Source organism: Mobula birostris, chromosome 16 (assembly GCF_030028105.1).
Source record: "Mobula birostris isolate sMobBir1 chromosome 16, sMobBir1.hap1, whole genome shotgun sequence".
Taxonomy (NCBI): Eukaryota; Metazoa; Chordata; class Chondrichthyes; order Myliobatiformes; family Myliobatidae; genus Mobula; species Mobula birostris.
Genome location: NC_092385.1, coordinates 25727580 through 25749709, shown reverse-complemented (window position 1 = coordinate 25749709; position 22130 = coordinate 25727580). Strand labels below are relative to the sequence as shown.

Genomic DNA, 22130 nt, shown 5'->3' with positions numbered 1-22130 from the left:
AAGACTGAGAATGCCTGGATATCCTCATTGTGCTGTTACCAGCTCATATTCTCATAAACTCCCACACGAAAACGTTAAACACATTAATTAGCAAGAGCAAGAATTAACTACTAGCAGATGGCATTTGGTGCACAGTTTGCTGAAGCAGGACTAACGTACTAGCAGGGATAGAGGGTTGATCAACGAGCAAAGCACAAGTTACAGATAATGCACATTAAGCTGATCAAGGAAGGATCAGAAGCCATATACCTAAGAACCAATGGGTATAAATTAATTCTTAGTATTAAATGATTTTATGATTCTGAGTGGAGAATACAATACTGAAATTTTCTCTTAGAACAAAGTAAATAGTAAACAACTTTAGGAAGGCATAGAATTAGGGTCAGATACCAGATATAACAATAGAGAAGTCTGATAGCTTAGCAAAAACTCTTACATTCAAATAAAGTTGATTATGGTTAATTTTATGTGGCTGCCCCAATTAGCTGAAGTTTCATGGAAATACTAAAAAAAAGTATAACTTTAACTGAGTAACACATTATGTATTTAAATTAAGTATAGAACAAATCAGAACACCACCAATGCTCCTACAAAACTGTTAAACTGCGTATTAGTTTCTAGCAGTTATCGACACAGGAATCATCCATTGTACACTGCCCTGTATCAGGTGTCCTGGGAGAGGTAGCACCTCAGCTGAAGGGGCTTGTCGTGTCCATCCCAGGGTAGCTCACTCACCTTTGGACCTCAACGGACACCTGCAGCTCTAAAGCAGCCACTTGCACGTGACAGTGGCCACACCCTGGCACACTGCTTTGGCAGGCGGGCAAAACCAGATGAGTGCAGCCAGTGGGCCCCATGCCCCGCTGAAAGAGCAACGCGCCTGACTAGCATGTGAAGTCAGCTCTGACAGACTGGGCAGATGAGAGTAACAGTGAAGTTCAACCAGCAAGAAAGCTGTCCCGCAATGCTTCGTGGAGAGCGAACGGCATGGTCATCCACTGCAACAAGGAAGAGCCCAGTCTGTGACGACTACTCATACTACTGGATCCGAACTTCCGAGGTCAAGAGAGTGGAACTGTCCCAGTACAACCCTATTTCCACTTTAAAAACTCTTCCCCATACAGCAGGTTTCACTGTCTTCGCCAGATATGGTGGACGGCCAACATACTGCTGTGTTCTTCTGATGACTGTCAATGAGTAAAGTCAGCGCAGGCACCTACTGCAGAGAGTGGACTGCCTTCAGACAATGCTTTCGATCATTGCGGCCTCCAAATCTTCATTTTAATTGTAACACTTAAGATGACTGTCGATACCTTCAAATTCTTCACTGAAATAGTGAAATTGTTTCAAATGAAATTCCAGCTTAATTAAATCATACATGAATAAGCAAATGAAACAGCGTTCCTCTGGGGCCAAGGTGTGAAACATACACAGCATGTTCAAAATAGCGAGCAAAAAGTCATGAAAAAAAAACACATATGTAGCTGAAACCCTGAGCGACACGTCCCGCAGATTGATGGTACAGTTTCCGGCAGTGGGCAGCCACTGCAATCCAGCCTGTCATTCCATCGATTAAACACTGGAGGGCAGCATGGATGGGAAAAGCCAACTCCCAACTGAGCATGAGGAAATCTGTAGATGCTGGAAATTCAAGCAACACACACAAAAAATGCCGGTGAACGCAGCAGGCCAGGCAGCATCTATAGGAAGAGGTACAGTTAATGTTTCGGCCGAGACCCTTCATCAGGACTAACTGAAAGAAGAGCTAGTAAGAGATTTGAAAGTGGGAGGGGGAGGGGGAGATCCGAAATGAGGGGAGAAGACAGGACTGGAGGGATGGAGCCAAGAGCTGGAAAGTTGATTGGCAAAAAGGATACGAGGCTGGAGAAGGGCCAGGGTCATGGGACGGGAGGCCTAGGAAGAGAGAAAGGGGGAGGGGAGCCCAGAGGATGGAGAGCAGGCAAGGAGTTATAGTGAGAGGGACAGAGGGAGAAAAAAAAGAGAGAAAAAGGGGAAAAAATATAAAATAAATAAATAAGGGATGGGGTACGAAGGAGTGGAGGGGCATTAACGGAAGTTAAAGAAGTCAATGTTCACGCCATCAGGTTGGAGGCTACCCAGACAGAATATGAGGTGTTGTTCCTCCAAACTGAGTGTGGCTTCATCTTGACAGTAGAGGAGGCCGCGGATAGCCATATCAGAATGGGAATGGGATGTGGAATTAAAATGTGTGGCCACTGGAAGATCCTGCTTTCCCTGGTGGACAGAGCGTAGGTGTTCAGTGAAACGGTCTCCCAAGCACTGACACCATGCTGCACCACCTCCGGTGTCTCTTCTCCTGGACTGCCCCAGCAGCGACCCTGTGGCTTGAGGCCTAGTCCTGCCATAACCGAGGCTACGCAGCTTCCCCGCCGCCTCTCGTGCTGCCAAACAAGGGAAACAGGCCTACAGCATTTTACCGTGTCAATATCCAACAGGATCTTGCGATCGCAAGAGAAACATCCACGACAATCACCCACAGTTACACTGCACGCCGCCTTGGTGCAGCAACTCTGAAGCCTTTGAGTAGCAGGCAGCAACGCAGTCTGCACCCAGGCTGGCTCCTCTGGCACCTCCAACCCTGAATGCTTGAAACTGCAGAGTAAAGCAATTCTAAAATTGTCTTACTGCTTATTTCTTGACGATTATCAGTGACAAAAATGACTCCATTTTGAACACAAACACGTGCAACTAACGCTGCTTAAAAACTATTCGCTCTAAGCACATTATAGTGCTTAGCACCCACACAAGTGCATGCAACGGATGCTAATTAGAAACTTTGGCAACGGTCTCATGGCCTAATTATGTGGCATAGTTTGCCAAATAAATCAAGGGAATCTGGGCTATTTTCCTTGATTAGTTTTTGTTCTTCAAGAACTGTCCCAAATAATCAGCTGCCCTGATCATCTAATGGCCCAAATATTTTGGAATCCAAAATATATATAATGTATATTGTTTTATTTTTGTTACATTTATGAATGGGAATCACTTTGATTGATGTGGCAGTTACTGATATAGGTGACTTCTTGGTATACAATGGATAGTAATTTAGTGTAGAATGTTACAGTGAATACAGGCTTGTCCCAATACATAAAGAGCAGACTACATAACCACTCAACAAAATCCTAAGTACTATTTCATAATGAAGTATTGCTGATGCTTGTTTACTCCACTAATCTTAAGCAACTGTTGCTTCAAATTTATTTTTATTGTGCAGCACATTGCATTTATATATAAAAAAACTTACATTCACGGTAAAAGTCATTGTGAGGCAGTCGAACATCCACAAGACCCTGAAGAATCTAAGAAAACCAAGGGAAATAAATTGATCGAGTGTACATTCTGCAATTAAGATTGAATCCTAGTTTTATATTTAACCTATATCCATTTCAGAAGCTGACAAATGTAAGCCTGGCTTTTATGTCTTTCATTATTATCTTTATTTGGTGTACTTTCATTCCTCTAGTTAAATGGCTGTTAAGTTTCCTTGAAGAACAGTAGTATTTACAATTAATAACTCTGAACAAGTTCAAAATAAAATCAAGGATTTGTAACATTAACTCTGTTTTCCAACCTGCTGAGATCCTGTTTATATCCCAAACTTAAACCTCTAAAATTACAAGATTTTCCTGATGGAATATTCCACAAAAGCCATTGTTTTGTATAAACGGTTTTTAATCTCAAGGTTGGGTTGACGTTTTCTCTGTTCGTGACTCACTAATGAAAAAGGCTTATCCAGTGCTATCATCAGCAAACATTTCCTTCCTATTTAGAGCCATAATTAAATGTTGTTTCCTATAGTGTTCAATAAATCATCCCATATCTCAAAGCCACTTTGATCAAAATTTCCCCAATATTTGTGCAGCTTTTTGCATTAAAACGTTTCAAAAATGTTCTTTGCAGATAGTTGGATCATTGCAAAAACCAGAGTCAGACGTTCAAATGGTCCATTTTCTCTCCGAAAGCATTTGTGTTTGTTCTATATGAAGAATTTTCAGAGCTTCAAGAAGAAATGCCAGTTTTCATAAAGAATCCGTTGTGAGATTTTTTAATTACATGGTTTCATTTTGATAGATAATTAACACCGATTGCATTGTACAAGGCAATGCAGAATGTATTGGCTGTTTCATTCCAAATTATAGCAAAAATAACAACATATTTGTATGGCACTTATGATGTAACAAGCTGTCCCAAGTTACTTCGCAGTAGTATTATCAAACTGTATTCACACCAAGGTAGATGACCAAAAGGATGGGCAAAGAGGGAGATTAAAGGAAATCTTACAAGGAGATAAGACAGAGAAGTTTCTGTTGAAAAATCCAAAGGTCAGAGCCTTAGCAACTGAAACTATGGCAACCAAAGGTGAAATGATTAAACTTAGAAACAACTGGCCATTATTAGAACTGTAGATGGCAGTATTTAAGGACAAGAAATTAAAAAAAAATTAGATTGGGTTATTTGTCACATGTACATTAAAATGCATCATTTTTGCGTCGACAACTAACACAATCCAAGGATTGTGCAGGGGGCCATGCTTCTGGCACCAAGCCTACAACTCACTATGGAATTTGGGAGGAAACCAGAGAACCTGGAGGAAACCCACAAAGTCATGGGGAGAACGTACAAACTCCTTGCAGGCAGTAAACCCCAATTAGTAAAGTGACTGTGCTAATCGCTACACTATCATGCCACCACAGATGTGAAAATAAGGGTAGCAAGTATAAAACAGTTGTTGTTTAATCAGTAATCAATGGACGTCAGCTTTACAGAAGTGATATAAGCTCATGACTATTTGGGATAAGGACGTTTTTGGATGACCCCAAGTTTACATCCAATTGAGGAGTGGTAACTGGAGTTGCTTTGGAATGGTCATCTTCATTGGTATTGATGGAGTTGCTTTGGAATGGTCATCTTCATTGGTATTGATGGAGTTGCTTTGGAATGGTCATCTTCATTGGTATTGAGATGCAGATGATGGTTTTAGCAGCATATGAACTCAGGCTTGGGCCGAGTTAGGCAATTTTACAGATGGGGAAATAGGCATTTCACTCCTTCTGAAAGAAATTTATTTTTATGATACCCTGTAAATAAATTCAATTATTATTACGTGATGTTGAAGCCATACATGGTACTTACAGAATAGTAGCCAGAATTAATGGTGCAATGTAAATCAGTGGCTTTGACTACTAAGTTTCCAGTGAGTTTATGCAGTACTTGTTTTACTCTTTAGATAAGAGATTAAAGGTTTATGAAAAGTGCTGGATAATTTTACTTGGAAAACAGTGTGCATAAAAGTTAGAGCACATCATTGACACTTCAACTTTAAGTCTTGCAAGTATTTGTGCTGTTACAGTGCCTTCAAAAAGTACTTAGCACCCCACCCAACAACTATCTTCACATTTTACCATCTTATTTTCTAAATTTATAACATATTGAAGTAGGAATTTTTGAGCAAATCTATAAAACATTGTGCATCACGTCAAATCAAAAGAAAAATTCCAAAACTTGTGAACAATTTACTAAAAATTAAAAACCAAAATTGTGAGCGTGAAAAAGCATTACATCCCCTTTGTGTTACTATGTTAAAGTTCCTCAGGTGTAATACTGTATATTACCTTACCAATTCACCGAATTTGTTGATGTAGAAAATTGGAGAATCATCGGAATAAATACCTCCTCTCTCTGTAAGGTCCAACAGTATGGTAGATTTTTAACAGATCAAAACAGAATGATAAAAGAGCTTTCTAGGCAAGTTAGGGAAATTATAATAGAGAAGCACAGATCTGAGGAAGAGAATAGGAACATCTCAAAGGCACTGAACATGCCTCAGAACTCAGTGCAGTCCATTGTGAAAAAGTATGAAACCACAGCCACACTGCCTAGGTCAGGCCGCCCCTCTAAATTTAGTTGTCAGAGAAGGATAGCACTTGTAAGAGAGGCGAATGTGATGCTAACAGTCACTCTGACTGAGCTGCAGAAGTCAGTGGTTGTAACTGGAGATGAAGTTCGTAGCTGTAACTGGAGATGAAGTTCATGGCTGCACAATCTCGAAGGCCTTGCACAAAAAGGGCATTTATGGAAGAGTGGCAAGGAAGAAGCCCTGGCTAAAAAAAAACATATCCTTGCCTGTAAAGACTTTACAAACGGTCACATAGAAGATACTGTAAAGATGTGGAAGAAGGTCTTGTGGTCGGATGAGGCTAAAGTGGAACTGTTTGGCCTCAACACTAAGCAGTACATGTGGTGTAAATCTAACACTGTGCATCAGCCTGGTAACACCATCCCTACTGTGAAGCATGGTGGAGGTAGTATCATGATACGGGGATGCTTTTCAACAGTAGGGACTGGAAATCAGGTCAGCATTGATGGAAAAATGACTGCTGTTAAATACAGAGAGATCCTGCTAGCATCTGCCAGAAAGCTTAAGCTGGGAAGAAAGTTAAGTCTTTCAAGACAACCTAAAGCGCACAGCCAGAGCAACCATGGAGTAGCTTCAAATGAAGAAAAATTGATGTTCTTGAGTGGCCCCAGTCAGAGTCCTGACCTTAACCCGATTAAACATCTCTGGCAAGGCCTCAAGACTGTTGTCCACCACCACTCCCCAACAAATGTGGTACAGCTTGAGCAATTTTGCAAGGATGATTGGGCAAATCTTTCTCTATCACATTGTGCAGAGCTAATAGAAACTTATTCAAAAGGACTACTGGCTGCAATAGCCGTCAGAGGTGGTTCAACTAAGTACCAAGCAAAGCAGGATAAATATTTTTGAACTGTTGACATTTAAGTTTTGAATTTTTAGTTTTTCATGCTTTACAATTTTCTGTTTCTGGGCTCTACTGAGAAAAAAAAGGAGCGTGTGATTATCAAATAAAAATACAAAGTTAAATTGATCAAAATCCCTTGTAATACTCATGTGTGTGAACAAAGGGTTGGGGCTGAATACTTTTACAAGGCACTGCAAGTTGGGAAAATAAGACTCACATTTTCCACTGTTATTACTCATGCTGATGTTAAGGCCACTCATTAATTCCATGATGCCAGGAACTTACAAACAACTGATGTGGACAGACGCATCCTACTGTTAAGTTTTAAATCGAGTTTGTGATCTGATACTTACGTCAACAGGAAATAATGCACAAAAGTATTTGTATGCTATTTTATAAAAGTTAGACCCACTCTGATGTAAAACTACCCACAGCTAAACCTCATCACCATTCCTCAAATTCCAAGTAACTATAAGAAGCTTCTTAGGAAAATTTGCAATATAAAAGCAAACACTTTGATCTGTCTATTCTTGGAACTTGAGCATTCCTGGCAAAATCCTCAATTCCTGCCAATGTCTAATTCTTGAAAGGAGAGGGTGAGGCTCCTTCTGGACAGCTGCAGTCCTCCTGGTAAAGTTAATGTCACAATACATTTGAGGCAGGAGTTCCATCATTCAGATCAGTGAAGGAGGAATGGTAATGCATCCTCAGGTAAGAATGGAGCATGACTAGGAGGGGATCACAAAGGAATTCCATGCAACTGAAGGCAGAGGTTACAGTTTTGGGAGATGATGTGACAGCAGACATACTTTTGTAGAAAGTACACACAGCAGATACGTGCACTGCTGATAGAGGAAACCGATGTTTGGTTGGTGGACAAGTCACCAATCAGTCTAGCTACTTTGTACTGGATGGCGTCAAGCTTCTTCAGAGAGTTGCTGCAGATGTACTCATCCCAAAATGTGGAGAGTATTCTCCCCCCCCCAAACTCCTAACATGTGCCCCAAAGAAGGTGGAAAGGCTCTGGCGCGTTGGCCACTCGCAAAGGCCATCCAGCCTCTGACCTGCTCTCACTGTCAAAGTATTCATGTGGCTCACCATGAACTGCTGATCAATGGTGACCTAGTATTCAACGATGGTAAAGCCACTGAAATGTTAATCATATTAATGTATTCTTATTTTTATTTACCCCTATCATGATGTATCTCTACATTTTCCTTTAAAAGAAAAACGATTACAGCACTGTTCTAAGACCAGTGTTCCACATGGAACTATTTACAGTGTGGCAGATGGGTCAGAGTAATTCGTGGCCCGCAGATTCCTCTGCAATGTCTCCTGTCAGAATTAATGACGCCAGCACAACCTGGCTTTTGTGAGGAGGAATCAGGTTAGTTTGTTCTTCCTGATTTTTGTGCGGACCCGGGGGGGGGCGGGGGAGCATAGAGGACAAGCTGTCTAGATTGAGATAACTGGCATGAGAACATTTACATCAAATCAGCATGGATACAAACAATATTAAACCACAGATGTGATTGCTCATTTGATAGTAGAGGATGTGGGTTGTAATCAATGAGTATAACAAAGTGTAGTCAATATTTTAATTATATACTGCTGTGGTAATGAGAAATGTAAAGGATACTGCTTACTGTTGTCAGATAAATCGACACCTGTACTTGGCTGGAAGCCTGAGAAGAGTTTATCATTACATACGCCGGGAAAGCACTAGATTCTCTTTCAGATAAAACAGTTTGCATGTAAGTCATTTAGTTGCTATCAGCTGATTTTTTGTCAGTGGACATAAATAATATGAAATTACAATGAAGTAACAAGCTAAATAATTTTCTTACATCCAGATTTTTCAATATTAAGCAGTTGAATTATAGGAACAGTGAGAATCTTGCTCCTGAGACACTGACCCATTTATTTCTAAGGGTCCAATATTCTAGCTGGGAAATTTGTCTTTGTCACTTGGGAGGGTTTGAACTAGATTGGCAGCGGGGGAAGGGTGAAGTCAGTGAGAAGATGGGTAAATGCAGCAACCAAAGCGTGTGAGCCTAGACATCAATACAGCCAGGTTGACAGTAAAAGGCAGACAGGGCCACAGCTTTAAACTGTATCGATTTCAATGAACATACTTTAAGGCAGACAAAATGAGGGCAGGGATTGCCTCTAGGAACTGGGATATTGTGGCCATTACAGAAACCTGGCTGGCAGCTCAATGTTTCAGTACGCTGAGGTTTTGGTATGACAGAGGAACAGGTAGGAGTGGAGAGGACACTCCCTTTTTGATACGGGAGGATATAACGCAGAAGGTTCTTGAAATATCATCTAATGAGGCCATTTGGGTAGAACTCAGAAATAAGAAGGGGATAGTCACCTTGGTAGGGATATATTCCTCCCAACAGCAGGAACTTGAGGAGCAGATGTTTCGAGAAATTGCATATAGTTATGAGAATAGTAGGGTAGTGAAAATATGATACCTGAATTTTCCTGGTAACAACTCAGCCACCCAGAGGGCAAAGGGCCTGGACGGGAAGGAACCTATGTGGTGCGTCCAAGACAAGTTTCCTCACGTCATATATACAGGAACTTACTCAAGAAGGAACAATACTGGACCTCCTCTTCCAAAACAAAGCAAGCCAAGTATCTCAAGTGGCATTTGGGGAGCACTTTAGGTCCAATGACCACACTTCTATTAGTTTTAAAATAGTTATGGAGAAGGTAGAACAACTCCACGGGTTAGAGTCCTGAACTGTAGCAGAGCAACACTGATGGCAATAGGCAATAGCTGGGGTCAACTGGGTGACGCTATTTAAAGGCAAATGAACAGTTGACAAGTGGGAAGGTTTTAAAAGGGTTGTATCAAGAGCCCAGGGGCAGTATGTTCCAGTCAGGGTGAAGAGTACATACCAAGTTGGGGCAAAACTGGCTGATGAGAGATATCAAGGCTCTGGTAAGGAAAAAGGAGGAAGCATACATTGTATTTAGTCAGCTGGGTACAAAGGAATCCCTTGCTGAATAGAAGCAGTTTAAGAGCAGGCTTACGTGGGAAATCAAGAGGGCAAAAAGAGGGTATGAGGTGGATTTGGCAGGTAGGGTTAAAGATTAGTTCAAGAGGTTATATTAACCTCTTACGTAATAGATAATCCAGTTATATTAACAGGGTGACCAGAGAGACTAGGTTCTCTTAAAGGCTGTCAGGACTGCCTATATGTGAACCACAGGAGATGCCCAAGATCTTCAATGTCTATTTCTCCTCACTGTTTACTAAGGAAAATATCACAGATGTCAAGGAAATTAGAGTAGTAAGTAATGTGGTCTTGGATAATATGCATATTATGAAGAAGGAAGCATAGCAGCATTGGAGCACATTAAGATGGGCAAATCCCCAGAACCTGACCAAATGCACCCTTGGCTCTTATGGGAGGCCAGGGATGAAATCCCAGAGGCCCTTATAGTGACACACACACAATGCTGGAGGAACTCAGCAGGCCAGGCAGCATTTATGGAAAAGCATACAGTCGACATTTTGGGCCGAGACCCTTTGGCAGGACTGGAGAAAAAAAGATGAGTCAGAGTTAGAAGTGGGGGGAGGGGAGGAAGAAACACAAGGCGATAGGTGAAACCGGGGAGGGGTGAAGTAAAGAGTTGGGAAGTTGATTGGTGAAAGAGATATAGGGATGGAGAAGGAGGAAGCTAATAGGAGAGGACAGAAGGCCATGGAAGAAAGAAAAGGAGGAGGAGCACCAGAGGGAGGCGAGGGGCAGGCAAGGAGCTATGCGGAGAGAGGTGAGAGGGGCACAGGGTTGAGGAATGATGAAGGAAAGTGGTCATTACGAGAAGTCCAAAAAATTGATGTTCATGCCACCAGGTTGGAGGCTACCCAGACAGAATATAAGGTGTTGCCCCTCAAACTGAGTGTGGCCTCTTCGTGGCAGTACAGGAGGCCATAGGTTAACATGCCGAAATGGGAATGGGAAGTGGAATTAAAATGGGTGGTCACTGGGAGATCCCACCTTTTCTGACGGACTGCTCATCAAAGCAGTCTCCCAAACTATGTTGGGTCTCACTGATATACAAGAGGCCACACTGGGAGCACTGGATACAGTAGATTACTCGAACAGACTCACATGTGGAGTGTTGCCTCATCTGGAAGGACTGTTTGGGGCCCTGAATGACACTGAGGGAGGAGGTGCAGGGCAGGTGCAGCACTTGTTCCACTTGCAAGGTTAAGTGGCAGGAGGCAGATTGGTGGGGAGGGATGAATGGACAAGGGAGTCACTTAAGGAGCAATCCCTGCAGAAAGCGGGAAGTTGGGGGTGGGGGGTTGGGAGGGAAAGATGTGCTTGGTGGTGGGATCCCATTGGAGATGGCCAATAGCGATATCGGCTTCATCATTAGGCACAGGCAAAATTCCAAAAGTCCAGAGGATGGTTAATATTGTTGTACTGTTCAAAACGGATACAAGGACAGGCCAAAACTACAGACTGGTGAACCTGACTTCCAGTTTCAGGAAGCTACTGAAGGGAATTCTGAGGGACAAGATCTACCATCACTTGGATAGTCAAGACCCGATCAGGGATAATCAGTATGGTTTTGTATGTGACAGGTCCTGTCTGTTTTCCGAAGAGTAACAAAGGGGAGAGGCGAAGATAGACCAGTGGATGTTATCTATATGAAGAGGCCTTTGACAGGCTGATCTGAAAAGTCAGGTCACGTGGGATTTGGAGGAACTAGCAAGGTGGATTGAAATGGCTCAATAATAGGAGACATGGTGATGGCTGGAGGTCGGTTCTCTGACTAGTGGGAGGATCAATGTTGGGAACTCTGTTATGCATTATCTCCAGGTCTTCCAGTTTCTTCCCATGGGCCAAAGACGTTCAGGGCAGATTAATTAGTCATTGTATTTTGTCCTGTGATTAGATCAGGATTAAATGGGGTCTGTCGGGAGTTGCCGCAAGGGCCTATCCTGTGTGTTGTCTCTAAATGAGTAACTAAAAATATTCTGCAAGCGATCTGGAAGTGTGTGTGCATGCAGGATTGGCAAGTTTCAAGAGAAGAACCAGGTTTAATATAATTGACATTTGACATGAAATTTGTTGTTTTGCGGCAGCAGTATGGTGCAATAATAAAGAAATCCTACAAGTTAACCATGAGAAGTAAACGTTTAAGTCTTAAACTAAATAAGTAGTGCAAAAAGAGAACAAAGATAGTGATGTAGTGATCACAGGTTGGTTCATTGTCTGTTCAGAAACCAGAAATTTGATACTCAGTTAGGGTGTCTTGATAGTGAAGCAGGCGACAATAAACTGCAAAGAGGTCTTGATCAGTTAGGGAGCTGGGCTGAGGAGTGGCAAATGAATTTCAATTTGGGCAAGTGTGAGCTGATGGATTTTGAATATGCTAACCAGGGTGGGTCCTGTGTAGTGAATAGCAGAGCACTGACAAGTGTTATGGAACAGAGTGCACGTGCACGGTTCATTGAAAGCAGCCCTGTGCAAGTTGACAGGACGCTGACGAAAGGGTTTAGCAAGCTGACTTTTATTGGTCAGGGCATCGAGTTTAGGAGTGGGGACATCACAGTATGTTGCAGTTAAACAGGTCATTGGTGAGGTTGCACTTGGAATATAGCGTACAGTTTGGTCGAGGACATCTTGAAGAGGTGGTGTATCAAGAAGGCAACGTCCAACATTAAAGACTTCCGCCATCTGAGGCGTGCTCTCTTCTCATTACCACCATTAAGGAGGTGCAAGAGTCTGAAGACCCATATTCAATAATTTATGCACAGCTTCTTCCCTTCTACCATCAGATTTCTGAATGGTCCATGAACACTATCTTGTTATTCCTTTTTTTTTGTACTAATTTGTTTTTGTATTTTATTGTAATTTTTATGGCTTTGCATCATACAGCTGCCATAAAACAAGTTTCACCTCATAAGTCAGTGATTATAAATCTGATTTTGATTCTGAAAGACATTGTCAGGCTGGAGAGGATGCAGAAGAGATTTATGAGGATGCTGCCTGGACTAGAGGTCTGAGTTAGAAGGAAAAGTTGGATATGCAAGACGATGAGGGGTGACTTCATAGAAGTTTATAAAATCACAAGGGGTATGGATAAGGTGGGTGGTTGTAGTCTTTTTACGAGAGTTGGGGAGTCTTAAACTAGAGGGCACAGATACAAGATGAGAGGGGTGTAGGAACCATGTACCTGTTTTCTATCTGCATTATATTCTGTGTTTATTATATGTATTATGGTAACTAGTCACATGAGTGGGGGTATGCTAAAGGTGAAGAGAATGTTACATACTCGTGTTTTGTTCTGGGCAGTTTGGAGCTGGGGACTGACGGATATCAAATCTTTAGTTGACCGCTTAATTTACACTTAATTCTACTTAACTTTAATTAAGTCCGCTTGATTACGTTTAATAGTTTCACAAGTTTCATTGCTCCAAGATTGTTTGCTTTGCTAGTTGCTAAAATAGGGTAGGATACATTTGTTCAACTTTTAGAACATTATTATCAGGTTAATTGGAGAGCGCACCATACAAGGATAACAAGCCACGAGGGTCACCAGTAGCGGTATTCATTTGTTAGAATCGGCCGCTACAAGGGGAAAGATTTAAAAGAGACCCGAGAGGTGACTTCTTTACACAGAGGGGAGTGAGTGCCAGCAATGAGCTGCCAGAGGAAGTGGTTGAGGTGGGAAGAATTGCAACATTTAAGGGGTAATTTGAATAGGTATGTGGAGGGGAGGGGAGGGGCTTGGCGGATTATGGACCAAATGTAGCCAACTGGGACGAGCAAAGGGGATGCCGTGGTTGACAGGGACCAGATGGGCTGAAGGGCCTGTTTCTGTGCTGTGATACTCTGCCATGTCCACAACACGCATCTAAATTCGAATTATCTGCACTTACCTGTTGAGGTACTTTGAAGCGAACATAGGAACAAAGCTTAAGCATCTCCTCCATCTCGTCAGGGGTAGACGGGATCAGCGGGACTTTGCTAACGTCACCCGTTTGTTTCAGGGTCTTCAATGCTTTTACAAATTTACTTTCTCTCGGATATTGCAGACCTATAGTCGGAAAGGAAGATTTCAAGATTAAACAGCTCCACATTAATTCATGGTTATTGGCGAATGCAGTGTTAATGTGGAGACATCGTGTTATATCCATTCTGTACGGTTTGATGGTTCATTATAAGCCAGAGGTAAAGACAGCTGAAATGAATCTCACGACCTGAATTTGTGAGCTGCAAAAACTTTCATTAAAACCAAGATATTCTGTCAAATTTGAAGCCATGTAACTATAACTAGCACTACGTCACTGTTACAACATCTTTTTTTTCATACTTTTGCCTTCCCCTAAACACATCTGTTATAAATTACAGTACAGAAACGTAATCGCTACAAAAAGCTAGGTGGTATAATTGCCCAATTTTGCTATATTATAGATTTTTTCACTAATTTCCTCTGCAGTTTAAATTAAAGTATTCTTACGCTAATTGTGCCATGATGTACCTAGAAGAGTGACACTAGACTCACAGTTCTGAGGACTGTAGTTCAGTTTCTAAAGCAGCCTGTCTGTTCCAGTCTAATGGCAACGGACTTTCAAATAGTCAGCAGAAACACATATTCAAATCCTCTGCAGCTGAGGAATTTAAATTCAGTTTGTAAAAAAATCTGAAATAATAATGTTAGTATCAATAACAGTCGGCACAACTAATATAAAACACCATCTGGTCCATAAATGTCCTTTAGGGAAGGAAATCTGTCAGCCAAATGCATGGACTGGCCTAGATGAGATTCCAGACCCTCTACAGGGAAGTCGATTCCTCACCGCCCTCTGAAATGGTCACTTCAAGGACAAATAAGGACTGCATTAAATACTCACTTTGCCAGTTATTCTCACAGCTCATAAAAACTATTTTTTTAAAACAAGTTACTGTGCAGGGTAGATTTCATTAATCAAATTCTGCACCAGTTTCTGAACAGCTCAAACCTTAGAACATAATTATTACAGCAGTTCTACAAACATAAAAGGAGCACACGCTTTGAATCATCGCTCTTCTTACTGTCCTAAACTTCTGTAACCACACTTCTCTCTCTATTAATGACATCTTTTGATACAATAGACAACCTGTTAAATTCTTACCTCACCCCTGGAATTATTTATTAATCTGCATCAAATTCTACAAGCATGATCTCAGATGACATTTTGTGCAAATTAATTTTCATTCCCTCAATACATCATCTATCCAAAAGGCCCATTTCCTGGAGGAGGCAAAACCTACTATTTCTTACTGTGCTCTCATTTCTATCACAAATTTTAATTAAGCTTATACTGTTATCTACTTAAATTTCAAATAAACAACTCCTTTCTCTTCTGCTCCAAATTCCTCCTCCAGCTAAATCCCTTCTCAGTTCAATTCATTACACTTGTATGAAGTTCATCTCATCATCAGTTCTGATAGCTTGGCGGGTTGGCTCTGAGTGTTAGTCTGTTTCTACACAGATTCTGCTTGGCTTGCAGAGTATTTCCAATGATTCTTATTTGTATAGTAATTACCTGTTCAAAATGGACGGGTTACACCTGAACCTGAAGGGGACCAATATCCTGGCGGGAAGGTTTAATAGAGCTGTTGGGGAGGGTTTAAACTAATTTGGCAGGGGAATGGGAACCGGAATGATAGAGCAGAGGAAGGGGCAAACAGAAATAAATCTAAGATTGTGAGCAGTAAAGATGTCAGGAAAGACAGGCAAGTGATGGGGAAATTTTGCAGTCATTGGGATGAGTTGCAATGCAATCAAAGCAAAAAGTACCAAATACTGGTCTTAAGGTGTTATACTTAAATGCACGCAGCATAAGGAATAAGGTGGATGATCTTGTCGTACAGCTACAGATTGGCAGGTATGATATTGTGGCCATCACTGAGACGTGGCTAAAGGATACATGTCTCTGGGAGCTGAACATCCAAGGATACACGGTGTATCGAAAGGATAGGAAGGTAGGCAGAGGGGGAGGCGTGGCTTTATTGGTAAGAAATGATATCAAATCATTAGAAAGAGGTGACATAGGATCGGAAGGTGCAGAATCTTTATGGGTTGAGCTAAGAAATCGCAGGGGTAAAAGGACGCTGATTGTAGTTATATACAGGCCTCCAAACAGCTGCAGTGATGTGGACTACAAATTACAACAGGAAATAGAAGAGGCTTGTCAGAAAGGCAGTGTTATGGTAATTGTGCGGGATTTTAACATGCCAGTGGATTGGGAAAATCAGGTCAGCACTGGATCTCAAGAGAGAAAATTTGTAGAATGTCTACGAGATGGCTTTTTAGAACAGCTTGTTGTTGAGCCCACTAGGGGATCGGCTGTACTGGATTGGGTATTGTGTAATGAACCAGAGGTGATTGGAGAGATTGAGGTGAAGGAACCCTTAGGAGGCAGTGATCATAACATGATTGAGTTCACTGTGAAATTTGAAAAAGAGAAGCCGAAATCCGATGTGTCGGTATTTCAGTGGAGTAAAGGAAATTACAGTGGCATGAGAGAGGAACTGGCCAAAGTTGACTGGAAAGGGACACTAGCGGGAAGGACAGCACAGCAGCAGTGGCTGGAGTTTATGCGAGAAGTGAGGAAGGTGTAAGACAGATATATTCCAAAAAAGAAGAAATTTTCAAATGGAAAAAGGATGCAACTGTGGCTGACAAGAGAAGTCAAAGCCAAAGTTAAAGCAAAATAGAGGGCATACAAGGAAGCAAAAATTAATGGGAAGACAGAGGATTGGGAAGTTTTTAAAAGCTTACAAAAGGAAACTAAGAAGGTCATTAAGAGGGAAAAAATGATCTATGAAAGGAAGCTAGTAAATAATATCAAAGAGGATACTAAAAGCTTTTTCAAGTATATAAAGAGTAAAAGACAGGTGAGAGTAGATATAGGACCGATAGAAAATGATGCTGGAGAAATTGTAATGGGAGATAAGGAGATGGCGGAGGAACTGAATGAGTAATTTGCATCAGATTCACTGAGGAAGACATCAGCAGTATACCGGACACTCAAGGGTGGCAGGGAAGAGAAGTGTGCGCAGTCACAATTACAACAGAGAAAGTGCTCAGGAAGCTGAATAGTCTAAGGGTAGATAAATCTCCCGGACCAGATAGAATGCACCCTCGTGTTCTGAAGGAAGTAGCTGTGGAGATTGCGGAGGCATTAGCAATAATCTTTCAAAAGTTGATAAATTCTGGCATAAGCTCCAGAGGACTGGAAGATTGCAAATGTCACTCCACTATTTGAGAAGGGGGCAAGGAAGCAAAAAGGAAATTATAGACCTGTTAGCTTGATATTGGTGGTTGGAAAGTCGTTGAAGTCGATTGTCATGTTGAGGTTACGGAGTACCTGGAGGCATATGACAAGATAGGCAGAACTCAGCATGGTTTCCTTAAAGGAAAATCCTGCCTGACAAACCTATTACAATTTTTTGAGCAAATTACAAATAGGCTAGACAAGGGAGATGTACTGAATGTTGTATATTTGGATTTTCAGAAGGCCTTTGACAAGGTGCCACACATAAGGCTGCTTAGCAAGATAAGAGCCCATGGAACTACGGGGAAGTTACATTCGTGGATAGAGTGTTGGCTGATTGGCAGGAAACAGAGAGTGGGAATAAAGGGATCCTATTCTGGTTGGCTGCCGGTTACCAGTGGTGTTCCACAGGGGTCCATGTGGGGGCCGTTTCTTTTTATGTTGTACATCAACGATTTGGATTATGGAATAGATGGCTTTGTGGATAAGTTTGCTGATGATACAAAGATAGGTGGAGGGGCCGGTAGTGTTGAGGAAACAGAGATTCTGCAGAGAGACTTGGAAAGATTGGAAGAATGGGCAAAGAAGTGGCAAATGAAATACAATGTTGGAAAGTGTATGGTTATGCACTTTGGCAGAAGAAATAAATGGAGACTATTATTTAAATGGGTAGAGAATTCAAAGTTCTGAGATGCAACGGGACTTGGGTGTCCTCATGCAGGATACCCTTAAGGTTAACCTCCAGGTTGAGTCGGTGGTGAAGAAGGCGAATGCAATGTTGGCATTCATTTCTAGAGGAAAAGAGTATAGGAACAGGGATGTGATGTTGAGGCTCTATAATGCGCTGATAAGACCTCACTTAGAGTACTGTGGGCAGTTTTGGGCTCCTTATTTAAGAAAGTATGTGCTGACATTGGAGAGGGTACAGAGAAGATTCACTAGAATGATTCCAGGAATGAGAGGGTTAACATATGAGTCTGCTCTTGGACTGTATTCCTTGGAGTTTAGAAGAATGAGGGGGTACCTCATAGAAACATTTCCAATGTTGAAAGGCATGGACAGAGTGGATGTGGCAAAATTGTTTCCCATGGTGGAAGAGTCTAGTACGAGAGGGCATGACTTAAGGACTGAAGGACGCCCATTCAGAACAGAGATGTGAAGAAATTTTTTTAGCCAGAGGGTGGTGAACCTATGAAATTTGCTGCCATGGCCGGCAGTGGAGGCCAAGTCATTGGGTGTATTTAAGGCAGAGATTGATAGGTATCTGAGTAGCCAGGGCATCAAAGGTTATGGTGAGAAGGCGGGGGAGTGGGACTAAATGGGAGAATGGATCAGCTGATGATAAAATGGCGGAGCAGACTTGATGGGCCAAATGGCCGACTTCTACTCCTTTGTCTTATGGTCTTACTCTAAGTTATGTTGTCAAGTTCCAATACTAATCACTAGCAGGCTCCAAATGCTTGTTATTAGCAAGTGCAGTAGTTGTGTTAGGTGATGTTTTTTTCTGATCGGCAGTCTTTTGATGGGAAACTGAATCAAAGACTAAATTATATTTTAAAATGATACAGTGAGAATCTAATAATAAACAATAAAAATGACAACAACACTTTTATTTCCAGTGTCCTCCTGAAAGGGGTTGATTCTTTTTTCCATGGTGTTGTTTGACCCGCGGAGCATTTCCAACATTTTCCGCTTTTAATTGCTGTTTTCCGACATCTGCCACTTATAAAATTTTAGACCTTTATTATCCTGCCTTAAACTGAAGGTCAGAATCAGTAAACATCTACCTGCAGGACAGATGAGCGTTAGGCCACAGAGGTCATCTGGGTGTTGAGCAGCGTAAACACCAGCAACATTACCACCCATCGATGTACCAATCAGATGGAATGGCTTCCTATTCAATCCAATGCATTCAACAAACTGGAAAGAGAGATAACAAATATTCAAGGTTCACAGTTGAAGCAGCTTAACCTAGATCTTCAACCTCTAAAATAAGAGATTAAACCGTGAGGAAATGAACAATCCGTAAATAGATATTAATGGTTATTTTATATCTAGAGAAATAAAAGGATTATGCTTTTTGCTAAAAGGGCAGATTGATCTGCCTTTCCTTAAATTCAGTTTCTTCTTATTATAACATGGAATTCAAAGGATTATTAAATGGCAATTCAATGCATTTAACTTTTAAATTTACTCAAAGACCAGAACATCATCTGTTTTAGAAAATTCATCAGACGAACATAAATCAGGGATTATTGTTTGAAGTGTGACTGAAAAGAAAGATCATCTTAGGAATTTAATCTACTTCAGAAGCAATCCGTTTTGCATTCAGGGATGATGTCCAAATGTACAAATAGTTAAAGCACTTGGGAGACATCACTGGTAAATGTTTGGTACATAATCGTGCACTTTTTCCTTACGTTAACCTATTTTTGTAGTTTTTTTGATTAAAAAATGTATCTTTGAGCCAAGCTAAGGTTGGATTAACTTTAGTAGTTAAAGTTATGAAAAAAACCCCCAGAGATTTTAGTCTATTAAAAAAGACAAGTTACCATGGAGATAGTCTCACTTACCACGGGACCATAAGTTCATTTATTTAGATTGCCAGCTAAAAACCTTACAACATCAAGCATTTCATGCCTGATTAAAGCATTAAGCTTATGATGAGAAACACTATGGTTATGAAGCTCTAGCTGTAATAATAAATGACAGGTGAAAGAGGGAGCTGGCTTAGAACTGTATGCTGAATGTTTGCAAATGTAAATTTATAAACTGAGTATATTTAAATAAGTTGCCCTTGATATGAAAACAAGAGGGCTATTAGTCCTAAGGGATCCCAGAAGACTTGATCTGGGCACTTGACCTCCATATCAGTTTTCACCAAGCAGCTATTTACTTGTCAGCCAACATTTTTACATAATCAATTTCTAATTCTCCAAAGGTAACAGAAATGCCAATCTTACTTGCAAGTTTTTTGAATTTTTATATCAAAAATTGTACAGATAAGAAGGACTCTGTCCTCAATGTGTTTAAAGATAGGTGAGCCCATGAAGAATAAATTTGAAAGAAGAATACTTAATCATAATGGTTTCACACTGACATTACAATTATCCTTGCTGGATAAATTAAACATGTGACACTTCTAGCAAGAGACCCATTTACAGAGATTATTAACAGCAATCCTGCCCCTTCCTTAACCTATGAGTAATCAAAGTCAATTACCTTAGTGTTTCTCTCTTACTATCTCTTCTTTCAGTTAGTCCTGACGAAGGGTCTCAGCCCGAAACGTTGACTGTACCTCTTCCTATAGATGCTGCCTGGCCTGCTGCGTTCACCAGCATTTTTTATGTGTGTTGCTTGAAATTCCAGCATCTGCAGATTTCCTCGTGTTTACATTGGATAGTGTTTACTCATTGGATAGTGAAGAGATATAAACTTTACTTCTGATTACTTAACAATCATCCTTCCTTATGTGTTTGTGAATATATACTGAGCCAAATTGTAGTTCTCCCATCAAAAAGAAACTGATAACATTCACTGCCAAAGTAATGAATACAATGTACCTCAGCATCCATCAAGGAGGGATTGTGTTCCTAGAAAATCATCAGTATTCTGAGTTTCCATAATGTGAACCTGTTTCTTCCCACATTGAATCCCATGTTCCAAGTGAAGATTTGTTCCTACAGGAAGTTTTTCTGTCAACAATAATGCCCCTCACAGGTGTGCTGTTTTATAGGCAAGGGAATTCTAACGGTTTTGTACCAAGAAGATAAAGGGTTAATGTTTTAATTAAGCAGAAATGGATGGTGTATTGTTTGATAAGGTATTGTGCAAACATCATTTGAAGAGATTACCATGTGTTTCCATAAGGCATAGAAGCCGAATTAGGCCATTCAGCCCATCCAGACTGTCCAGCATTCCATCATGGTTAATTTATTATCCCCCTCAACCCCATTCTCCTGCCTTCTCCCTGTAACCTTCGATGCTCTTACTAATCAAGAACCTATCAACTTCGGACTTTAAATATGACCAATGATTTGGGCTCCACAGCCATCTGTGGCAATGAATTCCACAGGTTCACCACCCTCTGGCTAAAGAAATTCCTCCTCAATTCTGTTCTGAAAGAATGGCCTTCTGCTGTGAGACTGTGCCCTCTGGTCCTAGAATCCCCCAATGTACGAAACAGTCTCTCCACATTCACTCTATGTAGGCCTTCAATGTTCGACAGGTTTCATTGAGATCTCCTTGTTCTTCAAAACTCCCTCCAAGAGAACCTGAACCTTGTTGTATGGTTTGGAGGTCTGCGTGCCTCAACGACCTGGAGGGCTATGTTGTCTGAAGTCAGGGCCTTGTGCTTTGACTCTTGGTAGGGTCACCCATGCCAAACAGGTCAAAGGATAGAGGCCAAACTATGGGTGGTCCACCGGTCCTCCAGATTCGGGGGTTCAGCTCAGGGCTAACAACCCTGACTGGTCAAAAAAAAATGCAACCGAGAAACAGCAATGATATGTGTGTAAGGTATGATGGCCAAGGACAGACAGAGATGGAGGACCTTCACTGCTAACCTAAATGCCAGAGGCATAACAGGCAATAACTAATGAACTAACTTCTAGACTCCAGTGAGTACAGACAGAGTCATCAAACTCTCCTCATACATTAATCTTTTTCTTCCCAGGGTCATTCTCGTTAACTACCTCTAGACCCGCTCTAGTGCCAGCACATTCTTTCTCAGGCCCAAAACTGCTCACAACACTTCAAGTACAGTTTTACCAATGCCTCAAAAAGCCTCAACAATGGCTTTATATTCCAGTCCTTTTGAAATGAATGCAAGTTAACCTTTAGTGAATCCTGCACAAGGATTCCCAAATCCCTTTGCACCTCTGATTTCTGAGTTTGATCCCCATTTAGAAAATAGTCCACGCCTTTATTCCTTCTACCAAAATACATGAATATACACTTTCCTACACTGTACTGCATCTGCGACTTTGCCCATTCTCCTAATCTCCTTTTGCTTTCACAGCACTACTTGC

The 22130-nt window shown here is 41.3% G+C and overlaps 1 protein-coding gene across 3 annotated transcripts in view; it reads right to left on the bottom strand.

Moving 5' to 3' along the window:
• Positions 1-22130, bottom strand: part of abhd6a (abhydrolase domain containing 6, acylglycerol lipase a) — a 92066-nt gene that overhangs the window by 3915 nt on the left and 66021 nt on the right. For all 3 annotated transcript variants that reach the window (XM_072280465.1, XM_072280466.1, XM_072280464.1), the window contains exons 5-7: positions 18888-19020; positions 13717-13874; positions 3287-3341 (exon numbers count right to left, since the gene is read on the bottom strand). In XM_072280465.1, coding sequence (XP_072136566.1) covers positions 3287-3341; positions 13717-13874; positions 18888-19020 — 346 coding nt within the window. The remainder of the gene's footprint in view (positions 1-3286; positions 3342-13716; positions 13875-18887; positions 19021-22130) is intronic.